Source organism: Mixophyes fleayi, chromosome 3, assembly GCF_038048845.1.
Source record: "Mixophyes fleayi isolate aMixFle1 chromosome 3, aMixFle1.hap1, whole genome shotgun sequence".
NCBI lineage: Eukaryota > Metazoa > Chordata > Amphibia > Anura > Limnodynastidae > Mixophyes > Mixophyes fleayi.
In genome coordinates this window covers 141,527,320-141,543,269 of record NC_134404.1, presented here as the reverse complement: position 1 = coordinate 141,543,269, position 15,950 = coordinate 141,527,320, and the positions used below count along the sequence as shown (strand labels likewise).

At 37.0% G+C, this 15,950-nt stretch overlaps 1 protein-coding gene across 1 annotated transcript in view; it reads left to right on the top strand.

Annotated features, from left to right (window-relative positions):
- Positions 1-15,950, top strand: part of CSMD1 (CUB and Sushi multiple domains 1) — a 1,526,452-nt gene that overhangs the window by 1,401,601 nt on the left and 108,901 nt on the right. The window contains exons 52-54 of the mRNA XM_075202483.1: positions 5,456-5,629; positions 7,956-8,129; positions 11,757-11,930. Coding sequence (XP_075058584.1) covers positions 5,456-5,629; positions 7,956-8,129; positions 11,757-11,930 — 522 coding nt within the window. The remainder of the gene's footprint in view (positions 1-5,455; positions 5,630-7,955; positions 8,130-11,756; positions 11,931-15,950) is intronic.

Here is a 15,950-nt window from a genome sequence, read left to right as displayed (position 1 = left end):
AGCACCTCACAGGTCACAATATGATTTTCATATACTTTTGCCCAAAAGACTGTGCCATAGTTCACCCCCAAATAGTTGCCAGTGTTCAGTGCGTCAACAGAAGTAATCAGCCTTGAATTTATTTATCAAAGTCTCCACTCACATTGTATTGTGCCATAGCATTATTAATAGGCCTGGTAGTGTTCTTTAAAGTGTACTGAAATTGTACTGTGCCATCAATATGGATTCACATTAGTCGAGAACAGACCAGAGCACCAAGCAGCTGCTGGCACCAGTCCTGATGATAGGAATGCCTCTACGTCATCTGCTAAAGCCTATGTTAAAGACTGAGGTACCTAGTGTTTTTAAAGTGAGGGAAACCAAAATGTAAAAAACACAAATTTCCTTGGTAAATTAAAAAACACGTTTAATCAAGGCAAAGTTAAATGGGGTAGGGACTGATGTGAGCTAACATAACTTATAACTATATCTTATAACTCTCTACATAACTAACATAACTTATAACTATATCTTATAACTATCTACCTAACTAACATAACTTATAATGGTTTCTGCTTAGTTCTCATCTACTCTGTACAGCGCAGCACAGTTCCTAGCGCTATATAACTAGCTGCTGCTGATGAGGATGATGAAAGGGACGTGCAGGAGATGCTGTCTGTGGCTGGAAAAATTTCTGGACTTTACCGCCATTCTCCAACAGCATGTAGGAAATTGCAGCAGCATGTACCCAAGTACGTCATATTTTTCCAAAGTAGGCTACTCTGTATCAGCGGCTTCACTTAGAGGCATACAGCTGACAATCTGTTACAAAAAGTAAGGGATGTCATTGCAACATAGCTAATCCTGCTTGGACTCTCCAGAAGATATGTGATTTCTGATAACGACACCAATATTGTTAGAGCATTGCAGCGGGGGGGGGGGGGATTCCATCACGTTTCTTGTTTTGCTCACACAATCAACTTGGTGTTACAGAACTTTTAAAAAATGACAATGACATGCAGGAGAAGCTGGATCCAAGAGCTATCAACATCTTGTAATTACGTCTACTCCTTCAGTTTCTCTGGCAACTGCTTCTCGGAAAAAACTTAGCTTTCCCAAGACACCTAGTGGTGATGCAGATGAGTCAGCACAACATTTTAAGGCCTATAATTTCTATTTCAGCAATTACATTTAGCAATGGAGCAATGTAGCTCTTCTCTTTGGGTGTTATCTATATAGCGCAGTAGAATTTGCCTGCAAATTCTATAGACAAGCCTGCTTGTCTTCCTCTTATTTACTGACTCTTAGCAACTGAGCACTCATCTGTGGCTGTATATTAAACCCTACACTTTGTAGTGCAAATTCAGAAAAAAAGAGTGCTATATTAGGATTTCAGCACTCAGAAAAATCAGCTCTTTTATAAGGGTGTATATAAGACCCCAAACACTTTGTAGTGCAAATTCAGAAAAATTACCACCCTCCTATTTCTACTCTATCACTCTGCCTGCTCTATACTGTGACCTCTCTCTCTCTCTCTCTCTGTGCCTCTCTAAAATGACGCTAGATCACCATGTAGGCGAGTATTTATTGATTCCAAAACTCGCGAGATCTGAGATCTGACAATGTCACGACGACGTTTTGCCTCGTTTTGGAATCTGAATAGGCGCGATAGTACTGAGCCGACTCGGCTCGGTACTTGGAACTCCAAAGTTCGGGTGGGTTCAGTTTCAAGGAAACCGAGCCCGCCCATCTCTAGTTACAACCATCTTGTAATATCATTAGATTTATTATAAAATTAGACATACAAACTTTTTTGTTTAACTACTTCCCCATGTGATACATTTATGCAAATAAAATATATTTTAATATATCTACATATATATATATATATATATATATATATATATATATATATATATATAAAACACTTATCTATACTATCTTATTTCAGACAGTTTCAACTTACTTCTACTACCTGCTCACCTATGTTTTTTTTATTTAAACCATTATCTATATGGTAGCAAAGCTCTCCTAATGTGTGCACCTCTTGTGGAACCATGACAATCTTTTGTTTTAAAATAGAAAATTCTCTGCTGCAATCTTCTTAAGAGCCCCCACTGTTTTTTCTCTTTCTTCACACAATTTCTGCAACACAGTCAACTCATCTTTCAAAGATTCAAAACCCACAATTTCCTGCTCTCACTGCTGCAATCTCTCTGCAGTTTCATTAAGCGCCTCCAATGCTTTTTCTTTTCCTTCATATAACACACTCTGTTATAGAAACGAATGGACCACGGCATTAACAGCACCTGGACATTACCAACGGACCAGGAAAGTAACATTGTGCATTTGTAACTATTTGCTAATTTACGGGATTTTCCAAGTGAGCGCCATTACCTGCAGGACAGACCGGTCCGGATCCGTGTTTGTGCACCTCTATTTCACGGACTGAGGAGATAGAGTTTCTATTATTTTTGGTTTCCTCTGTTCATTTATTACATTGGATATTTACTGTGGACTTTCAATATTCCACTAATTCCACTAATGATATTACAGCATTGTTGGCACTTTATTATAAGCCTATTTTACGATTGGGAACAGCATGACAGGATTACTCCTTTCTAATCAATTGTCAACAAAAATATAACTTTTTCAGTATTACGGATTCTAATCCCAAATCATTCATTGTGAGAGGATTCTTACATATTATATATATTTTTTATTATGCTTTTTTATTAATTATTTTATTCATATTTTTTTTTATTTTTTGTGGTATATGGTGTCAGTGCCATGATATATATGTATTATTTGTTTTATATATCAATAAATGTGATTTTTTTTACATCAATATTGCGGATTCAGCATTCAATAGGTGATATCCTATTTTCCAGCTCTAATATTTGTGTTCAGTGAATAAAGAAGGTATGGCACTACAATGCTCAGCAATTTGAAAACCTTTTGTTTTCTTTGCAAAACAAAATAGGTGCTGAACAGTTCACAGTAATATTGCTCCTTTCTGTCTCTCCACAGACAAAATATTTGCTACAGCAATCTCCCCACTGCAAGTGACAGCTTTAAACAGTTTGGTGTGGGATAGTAGTATTCAATACATTCCACTCACTATCTTTTTCTGATTCGCTGGGTGGACAGCTGTGATTTGGCTGCACTTGGCAATCCCACTTCTTAGACCCCTAGTGACACAGTCACCCTTCTGGTGATGTACACCGGGACAACTTCTAGTTGAAAACACTGCTTATGTTGTTCCATAACAATAACCAGCATATACTTTGTCAGAATGACACCAGGCACCCTAACACTGGCTAACCCCAGTTTCCATCTCTGGTCACTGGCCACTAGCTGGCGTTGGTCACAAAGTACAAGTGCACAATTCAGGTTTATATACGTGACGCTCCTGCCACAGCCCTGGCTTGATGGACAGGCACTTCTCTACTTTGCCTTTAGCAAACAGTCTCATCAGGTGCTCTGTAATTAATCTTCAATGCAGACACACCTTGTCAGCCTTGCTATTAGCCATGGAAAGACACTTTTAAACTATGTAAGTTAAGTCACATTTTATATTTTAACTTTGGCACACTTGTCTTACACCTATGTAGCTCTGAACCTAGATGTACTGTTATACCTGTGTGTAAGCCGGTCTGTAGCCTTTACCTGCAGACTGTCAGCTGAATAGCTGATTCCTCTGTTAGAGGCCTGTGGCAAACCCATCTCTTTGTCACAATACATACTTACATACTTGCATATATACATACATCTAATGCTTACATTATAAAGATATATTGCTTATATATTTTAGCAAAGAAAAAAACAATATATAATCTATATTTAAGCTGTCTTTTCTTATCTATGTCTTGTACAACAGTTTCTAGTAATTTGCAAACATTCACTTATCTGTCTAATGCTCCGGATTCTTAAAAATAAAAGCAGAGCGTATGTGAATATGTGTAAATATGTGCTTTAAAACTTTCATTGAAAATATACCTGCACTTGCTAGATAAAGCAAGAAAAATACATGTAAAACATGTAAGCTTAATATCCCTTTTATCATGTTACATATAGCATATAAAATGAATTTCACTTTTGTAGTGAATTACTGCTAAAAATAATTGGACTCACAGTCGCCTCATCCTGGTGTACATTGTCGGCCTCATGGGGGGAGGGAGTGGGGGAACGTGTTTGATGAAACATAGAGTATTGTCTGACCAAGGTCTCTATAAGAAATTCTCAGAAATGTGGTTCCCGTGGAAGAATTTTTTTTTTGCAACACAAATAACATTCATCTCTGATTTGCTTTAGTATATTTCCATTCATTTTATTCTTTACATTCAAATGTTCATTATAGTTACATAGTTGATGAGGTTGGAAAGAGACACCAGTCCATAAAGTTCAACCTATTCTGGATCTTCAATCCCTAAATTTTATTTGGAAATTGATCCAATTAATTACCCAACCACCAATCTGTTTCAATCGGGAAAAGTCCCTCCAAACCCAATATTGCAGTCCCAATTTTTTCCCTGTATCCACTACTATCCTTCATTTTATTTAACAATTGTTTCCCTGGATACACTTTTCCACTAAAAATTTGTCTAACCCTTTCGTAAACATATCAATTGAATCTGCCATCACAACCTTTCCTGGCAGTAAATTCCATATTGTGACTGCCCTTACTGTAAAGAACCATTTCCTTTGGTGGTTGTAAAAACTTACTCTCCTCTAACCTTGGGGGGTAACCGCATGCCCAGTGTATAGTCCTTGGGGTAAAAAATTCCCGTGAAAGTTCTCTGTATTGACCCTTAATGTATTTGTACATAGTAATCATATCCCCTCTTAGATGCCTCTTTTCTAAAGTAAACATGTCTAAACTTGGTAACCTTATCATAACTTAATGACTACATACCTTTTATCAATCTTGTCGCCCTTCTCTGAACCCTTTCTAGTTCTTAATATCTTTTTCATAGATTGGTGCCCAGAACTTTACTCCGTATTCAAGATGAGATCTTACCAATGATTTATACAGTTGCAAAATTAAACTGTCTTCCCTGTCTATATACATTATATCATTTGAAAGTTTGAATTGATTTGATTTGATTTTTCATCTATAAATAATTGAAAAAAAGAATCATTTATTCTGAATATTTTTTTAGATTTTGTAAATCCAAAATTATTTTTGTTCTACTAATGTCATGTATTATTGCACTTTTGATGATTCAAATTAAAATGTATTTTTTGAAAATAAAGAAACTATCTATTCTGCTTTGGGAAATGGATTACGTTCTTAGATGTCCTACAAAAGTCAAAGTAACACTTTCTCTTCATAGTGTAATCAGTAAATATTTTCTAGAGGGATGATTCTGGGCGCCTCTAATCCCCATCCCCTAGGCTTGCTTATGAGATAGATATACTGAAGGCACCCTTTCTTCATAAAGAGACAGTTGGCTTTTTCTTTTTATTTCCACAGTTATTTCATGTGGCGATCTACCTACACCTCCAAATGGTAACAGGATTGGAACTTTGAATGTTTATGGAGCAACAACAATATTTACTTGCAACACTGGATACACACTTGTTGGCTCCCATGTAAGAGAATGTTTGGCTAATGGTCTGTGGAGTGGCATTGAAACTCGATGTCTAGGTAAATATATTTTTCTTTAATTTCTTTACTGTTTGTAGTGTATATAAAAGTTTTTATTTATTTTTTAGTTTATTTAGTTAGCCATGCCACATTATACAGCATGGGTACATCTATTGAAGATACTGAGTATTTGCATGATATGCAAACGCAAAACACTACACATTGAAGTATAATAGCTGAGGGATGGTACACAGTTTAATAAAAGATAATAGCCTTAAGGAAACTTAAATGTGCATATTACATAGCAAGGAAACAGATACAGAGAATTAAAGAAGGAGTACTGTGTAAAGAGATACTGTGCAGCTAATCAATACCAGTGAACAGGCACTTCTGAGGGTGACGGTGTGAAGGTGGAGAGGGGGGATACATTAAGATTAAAGTCTTACTATATTTTTGGCTCATATTTTATTTTTAGTTTGGGGAACAAATAGTCTCTTATATCTTAAAATGAATCTTAGTTTATGCCTCTTCCTGTCACAATTTTGCATCCATAAAAGTGTTGCACTCCCCCAAGAGGATAACCAGGCCCTGCTGTAAAGCTAATTTCACTTGCACAATGGTAAAGTACCACAGAGATCAAATGTGAATCAAACAATAAGCACCCTTTATTTATACTGATAAACACATGCATGAATGAATACAAAAATAAATATTTATATATAAATAAAAACAATTAGGACAATCAAGATCAAATAAAAAAACCATTAGACTTGATATTCCTGTCCTGAAGAGATTACAATCTAAATAATACATAACTTATTACATACAATAGACACACGTAAAATTAGACATATGAAATATGCTTGCTGCATTGCAGTTTGATTAGACACTGCTATATGATTAAATGGTAAATTTGCAGCCATGCATCTGAACTAATTGCAATGCTGTATGTGCATTTCTTATATGTTTAGTGAAAAACTGTCTGAGTAAAAATCAAGAAGAAGAGGCTGGCGAACTGTAAGAACATGTCTTTACTGTGTGGTACATACTGAGAACTGAAGATGGCAGCTCCGTATTTCCTGTCAGCATTTCCTGGTTGGCAAGTGGATGGCGGTGATGTCACTTCCATCAAACACATATAGCATACATTTACAGTTTTAAATGAGCCGCCGGAAAAACTCTGATGTGGGCATTACGCCATAAAGCAAATGCTGCCAGATACATAAATGCTATTTCCAGTATTCATGTCTCACGACCAAAAGAGTGAAATAAAAGTGGTACATGTGGAATGCATTAAACAATTCAGATCAAAGGTAACTCTTCAGCTGCTGTGGGACTACAACCGTTCCAGTACATCTTGAGTGCCACAGGTTGCCTAACTATGGATCAGGTTCAATTACAGACATGTATCAAATGAATTGTACTTCAGACAGATAGTGTGTAGCTCACGTGTAGCCTATGGCTCTTTGCTGTTCTCACTATGATATAAGGCAGCTATCATTATACTCAGTAGTGGCACCAGAAGTGGCAGCAAACAGTTGCTGTAATGGCTGCTGGGACATGTGGGCTGAAAGTGGAGATGAGTTTGACTATTTGCATTTTTTCATGTAAACCACAATATGTTCTGACAGACTGAATAAAACTGTTGAATATATATATCTACATTGATTTATGTTTTTCCATATACCGTATTTCTTCGATTTTAAGACACCATTGATTGTAAGACACACCCTTAGAATGAGTCCTATGAATAAAATAAAAGACTAAAGACACACCCACAATTCTAAGATGCGCCGCCGGTTTAAGAGATGTTTATATTGGGAAAAAGATGCGTCTCAGAGCTGAAGCAATACGGTATATTTCCATAAATGTGAGGATCATAGAAAGTATATGTTAGACACTAACATAAACATTATACAGAGATGTAGTGATAGTTTTCAGAGCATTTAGAATTTGAGCGTTTGAATGTCCATGTTCTCTTTTTGTTGATGTAATGTAATACTAATATATATGCTATATACTTTGCTATGTACTATTCTCATGCTTATTCCCTAAATGTACATAAATATCCAAATATTTGAAGTTTTTACAGAAACGTTAGCATACAACAAATTTATAATAACTGGTGCACATTAAAATGGTCTGCAACCATAACAATAAAGAAGACTATAACAGAGAATGTATTTGTAATTCAAGTTCAGCTTATAAAATAAAAATAAATATTTGGCTATATATGATACATATGTTTTTCCTGAGCCCCGGTGTTCATAAATGCCTTCTATTGCCTTTGAAAAGAAGGATTATTGATAAAGCACTTTTTTGCATCTTTCATTTGCAATGTGTAGGAGTTGACATCGTCTTATACATATTTTGTACTTCTTTACAGCTGGCCATTGTGGTTCTCCTGATCCTATTGTAAATGGGCATATAAGTGGTGATGGCTTCAGTTATCGAGACACTGTAGTCTACCAGTGTAATCCTGGCTTTCGTCTAGTAGGCACATCTGTTCGTATATGCCTTCAGGATCATAAATGGTCGGGACAAACGCCAGTTTGCGTCTGTAAGTATTATCTACCATTTAACCAGCAGTAGATTATTGTGTGTGTGTGATGAAGTAAGTTAAAACTCATAAGATTAACAAACAAAATAAAAAATGCAATAGTTTTACTTAAAACGATTAGGACAATTCATAAATATTCCTTATAGTGCACCTATAAAATTGAATTCATAATATTGCAGTCTCTGGTAGAGTAGGAGTCTCTAAACAAATAAATTTGTGTTTAATTATAATTTGGTTGCTTTTGCAACATTCCAATTATTTTAATAATTTTGTAGGACTGTTCATTGGGGGCATGTCCAGAGGCATAATTAGGCCTGAGTAAAGGCATGCACACATAATAATGAGATTAATCACAATCATGCCATGTGTTTAACTTCTCTCTCCACTGCTCTCTTCATATGCTGAATTCTTCAGTCACCTCTGAGGTTGCGAAGGTCAACTCCGCTCCATTTTTGAGCTAAGTTGCCTTCTATGTAAAAACTCAATATTGCATATGGTTCCTCCCTGCTCCTAACATGGACCTCTAGAGCTCTATATAGGTACATCAATGCATACATATATATATATATATATATATATATATATATATATATATATATATATATAGATAGATATAGATATATATATATAGATATATATGGGTTGAATTTTAATATCCTTCTTATTTTCAAGATGAGTGTACATTGTACTTTGGAAGCTTAAGTATAAAATATTTCAGTAAACTACAATTGGTTTATCCGTTACATGTTATCCTAATTGAAATTCTTACTAAATAAAAATGATTCCATGTGATAATATAATTACATCTATACCTCTATCTATATCTATATCACAGCCTCGCAGTGTACAAACTTGAACATGACATATTTCTACACATTTTAATGCATAATTACTATTAATTTCCTGAAGATAATAGATTAAAAAAAAAATTGAATACAACTTCCAAAATATTTGTTGTAGACAGATAACACTTTTTTCTATTCATGCTGTAATTATTTTCAACTCGTCTAGCTCAGAAATACTCTTAGATCTTCTTGCATATACTGATAGAAAAGGATTAATTATGACAACTCTTCCATGCAGGTAATTTTTGTATAAGCAGAACTGTTCTGTGAACCTGTGGAACACTACTTTGGTGCCAGCTAAATGTGCGTACAGGTCATTTACAGTTAAATTAGCATTTAGACCTGGGTTAACTGAACCTAAGCATACAACAAACATACTGTGTGTATATATATATATATATATATATATATATATATAAAACCAATTATGTGATTGTGTGCCTGTAAATGTACAGTCTAACAAGTGTGGATGAATCTAACAAAACATTTTATGGCTTGATTAATAATTACAATTGTTTTATTCATTTTCTAATTTACTGATGTCTTTTTAAGTGGTTTCAAATATTAAACACTCTTTCCTATTTTAAATGTTATTGTTATGTATGTTACTTTTTTTTGTATCTACTGTAGTTTGGTTATATGTATTATTATCTGAATAACCTGGCAGGTAGAGTATGCATTGGCACAATATATGACTTTCCCAGAGGATCTGTGTTCTTCAAATTTCTTATTACAGAACTTTCTGCCCAACTTCAAAAGAAATAACTTTATTTACAGTTGTGTGCTTTTCACTTAATCTTTGACTGCACCACTCTGCAGGACTCTGCTTTTATCTCCATTTGTTTCAAAAGGATTGTGATGCGTATTAGAGTGTGCTTTTTGCTATTCTACTTTCATACAGTTCATTTTATATTTCTTTTTTACATTTTCAGATTTAAGATTCAAGCAAGTAACATATTGATATAATTTCCGAAGAGTGTATAGTTCACTGAATCTGAATGAATCAGATTGCATGTATACATCTGTATGAGGCACATAGGAAATGTGGAAGCAATTGCCTGATTGCACTATTTCCTAGGGTAGCCAAGTAGAAAAAGAGAAGCATGGCTTAAAATACGAATTTTGTGAAGTGTAGAGAAGTTAACCATGTCAGCAGAAAAAAGGTTTACCTTGCAGTACAATATATAATATACAAATTAATATGCATACAATTACTCATTCAATAATATAAAAATGATGTATTAACTAATATAAAAATGTTGCTCTTATGGTGATAACAACATAAAAAGAATGTGTTTTATCCCTTGATAGTCTCATAGGAACAGACAACACGTAAAGTAAGGTAAATTAGAGCTGAGCAGGTTTTTTATTTCGGCCATATTGCTTTGGTAGACTTAAACTAATTAATTTGAACTCTTGGGGTTGATTGGTTGAATGGTTGGATATAAAATCATCACAGCATATGGGTAATTCACACAAGGGTACAGTGCAGTCATTACATAGGTACAGAAACAATAATAGTTTTTACAGTAAAGGAATCTGTCTCCTTTAGGACTACTTTGAACCGCTCCATTTCCTTTGCACCAATCTGTAACTTTACTAAACCTGACATAAAGCAAAAAGGTAAAGTAGGGAACGGAATATTTGTTTCATATGGGCAAGTTTCCATTACTTAGGAGGTCAATTAATGCTCAGAAAATATTGCTTGTACAGAATGGAGCACATTGTGTTTTATGGATTCATACAGCTGTTTTCTCCATTCTGCTTTGCAAAGGCTTTTTGTTCTCATATAGCCCAGCACTTAATTTCAGTATAGCACAATGTGAAAGATTGCTTTCTTTTATATAGACACTTTTATATTATATTTATATTTTATATTATATTATATATTTTACACTTAATAGCTAAGTAAATAATTCATGGTATTTTGCAAGATATCTTTGCGATTAACTAAAACACAGCTAAACTAACAAACTTTTTGTGCCATGGAGCACTCCTCACTGCAATATACTCTGCCACGTCCTTTTCCATATATGGACTTTTGCACATGGGCAGTATTCAGAAAGTCGATATAAAAGGTTTTTTTGCCTATGTGAAACAGGGCCAACTATGAGTTGGCATCCAACGGTACAAATGGCCCCACTGCAACTATTGTCTACAGTGAAAAAATCTTGAATACCCAAATCCAATCCAATGCTTATGGTCTGCTGGCCACGATTTATCTGATCACATACATAAACCAACAATGTAGTGTCATTTTCCTCTTTAGTAAAACATTTCACGTCACAATTTGAAAGGTCACATGGTTTGACCAGTATTAAAGTGTGACATGGCTGTTAACTGTTCTTATAAATTTTGTTATGTACTGTACAATTATATAGCTTTGTCATCCAGGTTTGTATATACATTGTATATCCAAATACACAGCCAAAACAAAAGCTTAAGTAGTAATCAAAATGATTGACTGCCACAGGGCTGCTACAGTGTTGGACAATCATCTATTTACCTATGTAGACTAAAGTTAACAAACCTAGTTGAAATTAAGTAGATCGCACAGTTAATTACAAACTTGCAACATTTTATAGAAAGTAATGTTTTCTTTTAAATAATATGATGAAACCCTAAAGGGTTATTACATCTACCACCCAGTTAAAAAATGTTTTCAATGAATCTAACCTACATTAGCCTAATCGATATTAATACCTTCTCTATGATCCTGCACAAAGAGCAACCAAGTGTGATTTTAACATTTAGGAATGTTTTTGTCTTTTTCTTCTTTCAGCCATCACTTGTGGACACCCGGGAAATCCAGCCCATGGAATTACAAATGGAAGTGAATTTAATTTAAATGATATTGTTAACTTCACATGTAACATAGGTTATATGCTACAGGGATCCTTTCAAGCACAATGCCGCAGCAATGGAATGTGGAGCAGCTCTCTTCCAAATTGCAGAGGTAGGAGCTTCTGAATCAGTAATGTGAGACTAACCCTTTAAACTGTTTTACAGGGTTTTTATACCTACTTAACTTCCTTACTGATTGTTTGTAGAAACACGGCATAAAACAGAATGTGCTTACTGCAATGTTTTCCCAGCATTTTGGTCAATGCTCCTTCTGTTTGCTAACATGTATAGTGACCAGTATAGTTTGTATTTATTTCCTGGAAATTGTATTATGGTGATGATAAGTGATTCATTCATCCATGGCAGATATTCAGTGTAGCAATCTCCTTTAAGGTGCCTTTCATTAAGTAGTCAATGATGATTGTTTTAATTTAATTTTTAGGTTTATTTTTCTCCCATGTGTCTGTGTGTAAAGCAATTTCAAGTGGATGGGCTAAAACCATCCTGTAATCAATCAGACCTTCAGATAACTACTAGATTGCGTGAATGTATATTATACATGTTACTTGTACCTGAAAACATTTTTCCATTTCAGAGAAAACAAAGCATGCCATAGAACCAACAGAAAAACCTGTAAAGCACACTTTTCATATATAACAATGTTAATTCTGTAACTCTCTTGTTTTAATTGTACTCACATAGCAAAGGTGGTAATTGTTTTCACGATTACCACAATTTCGACACGGAGGAGACCTACAACTAAAACCCGAATTTATGAAAAAACGATTTCAATATAAATAGACTTACCTCCAAAGCGACGCTGCTGATCTCCGATCGCACCAGCATGCTGACCGCAAGTTATTCCAAATGGACAGCTCTTTGGCACTACATTTTCACGCCATCGCGACCTCTATGAATGTTAATTCAAAGCGGAAATGTTGGGACTCCGCAGGTTAAGTGTTAATACACTTAACCCGACATTGACGCTTTAAATTAACATTCATAGAGGTCGCAATGATGTTAAACTGTAGTGCTGGAGAGCTGTTCATTCGGAATAACTTGCGGTCAGCATGCTGGTACGATTGGAGATCTGCAGCGTCTCTTTTGAGGTAAGTCTGTTTATATTTCAATATTTTTTACATAAATTCGGATTTTAGTTGTCTAAACACCTCCGTGTTCCTTTTCGTCACCGTTAAAACGTATCCAACCCCATACCAAATGGCGTTTCAATTGCATATATTCATATATTATTAAACACAACTTTCAATCTTATAAATTTAGATCCATTTGTGTTGGTAAAATTTAAAAAAACTATATTCTTCAGGTGCAGAGAAGACATAATATATACATATTTGATCTATAAATTTAATTAAAAAAAGTTCAGTAATTAATAAATCTTATTGTTAAAATTATTAAGTTATAAGAAATAGATAAGGCTGTTCTAATAATTGGAGATTTTATCTATATCCCTTCTAACATAAAATTACAAATCTAACAAATACAGCACTCTAAAATCTATTGTAATATTAGAAGCATAGAAGGCAGAAATAGAAGCCACAGAAGCCACAGAAATTTAGTTAATATATAAGAATCAGTGTGCTATGGGTGCAAGTCAGTGTGGCTGGATTGCCAAGTGTGTTAAAAGGCTTAACGGCTGATATTCCTTTACCTTCAAACCCTTATTTAACTATAACCTTATATAACTGACACGAGACCTGTGTGTGGCAAATTTAAATAATATATTTAAATATGGTGATGAAGAAGAGAGATGTCAGCCCAAACCACTGGCCGTCGACTGAACTCTCCGACAATGCCCGGATCTTTAAGATCCGTGGCCCGCCACCATACCTACACCTGCCGCTGCCAAAACCTCATATATATCCTGAACAAAGAAAACTATGCCATCATCACTCAAATATACCCCGTCCCCCCTATATTTCGAGGGGTTCTGAAATCTAATCTGCGGGTGCTCAATTCGCAGGCCACCTATAGAGTGTATGAAACGGCCAACTTCGGAATTAACTTTTCTCCTCACTTCATTCGCCACGAGCACATCAGGAAAGGAATGCCAAATCCTGATTGGCACCATATCAGACCAGCAGATGACAAGGGAAGGCCAGGAGGCATGAACCCAAGCCAGGTAGTCCTGAATCTGTAGGATCAAATCAATCGACTTACCACAACCCAGATCATTCCCCCGCTAGATGTATCACTAGAACATGGAGAACCCTTAGTCTAGCCACATTAGCCTCCAGGAGCTCTGTAAACCCAGGCCTACAATGGCCTGGGTTTACAATAACCCCTACGACCTATCCACTGCAAAACCACCGACCCTGCAATGGGAGAGGTATCCCCAGCTGCCATATGTAAACCAGCCCAATGAATATACGAGTGTCCCAGCACCCAGATCCGCAGTGGGATCCGATGGTCTGTAAGGCAGGAAAGAAAACCAATATGTTATCGCACCAAGATATTAGCAATATGTTACCAGCATGAGGAGTAGGAACTCCGAGGAGCATCCTGAAAAGGAAAATTAAAAAGAAAGAACTAAAGAAAGACCAGGGAAGAAATCTCTTACACTCAGCTTAAACAGCAGCACAACATTCCAAGAGAGCACAACTCACGAGACGAAAAGAGAAAAAAAGGGTGAGCGGGAGCACAGACAAAGGTAAAACCATAAAACCTTGTGGTGCCAAGTGCCAATCAGGCCCACTTTTTAGAGGAAAAATGGTGAAATCCCTTCACGCCCAATCCTCTAATGGCCCAAGCAGCCGAAACCCTGTGCCACTGCAGCAGTATATAGACCAGGAAAGAAAAGATTAGGTGAGAAGAGCAGGCCGCACATAACGTTTGTATACCTTCGTTTTCCACCTACCAAGCTTTTGGATGGCCTGCCTGGAAGAGCCAGCCACCGCTGCAGATGTGGCGGCCCCAATTATAAATTAATGATTGCCGAACTGGGACCTGTCCAAACCTAGTTTGGCCAATGTCCGCTTAAACACAACCGAAAACTGGTACCTGGTGAGGGGGGAACCATCACCATGCACCAGCCACGGAACTGCAGACTATGGCTGCATGCAAGTAAACTAACCTATAATTACCACAGGGCAAACAGCGAATCCCTCCTTTGGCACTAAGGCAACCCAGTGTCCCCTAGCTAATTGGTCCAACTTGGATTTTATGACTTTGCAACACACAGAGGAGGGGGAGGAGATAACTATGTGCTGTACCAACATTCCTGACAGGGGAGCAGACTTAGAAGAGGCAACCACTTTCCTCACTGTAAATGCTCCAAAGTAAAGCATCACGAAAGCAGCACGTCATAGAGAACCCTCATAAGCATCACGTGCGACTTGCAAGACAGCTACCAGCAGGTTCGACAAGAGAGCATCACTAATGGGCCGCCTCTGGTCTGGGAGCTCCCGCTCCCAGCCCCTTAAACCCCTGGATATCATAAAGCTCTTGGTGTAATGAGCCTCTCCGCGTAATCTGGCGAAAAAATATATTCCCGCCAGGGACCCTGCCATACTCGCCTTAGACTTACCGGCTTTGAACCCCTCCCAAAGGCTAGCATCAGCTTATGCCCAATGTCCTGGCTCCGGAAAGTGCACCAGTCATGCCAAGCCGTACTGTACTTCTCCCATGTAGCAGGGGCCAAGGTTGACTCAGCCAGGTTTGACAATATGCTAGATATAGGCTGGACAAGGTGAGTCCGTCAGAGATGCCCGGGCAGCCAAAGCTCTAAACTTCTCCCACTGCACCCTCCGCCAGCGAATTTGCTGCCCTGGGAACATGCTGCGTCCTGAAGCAGATGTCATAAGATAACCACCGCCAAGCCAACCTCTGTAGCAAAGTGATCACCGGTGGGGAGGTAGCCCTCTGCTGGTTGATGGCCTTCACCAATCCCATTTTGTCGCACCAGAAAACTATTTGTTTTCCCATGGACCTGGAAGCCTGGGAGCCCACAACTCAGCTGCCACCATTAACGGGAAGATTTCTAGTAGTAACAAGTAAGCAGTCCAGCCGGCCTGCACCCATTCACCAGGCCAAGGTGCCACACACCAGTCCCCAGCAAAGTAGGCTCCAAAAACCCACTCCCCCAGCTGCGTCCATGAATGTCTCCAGCCCCTGC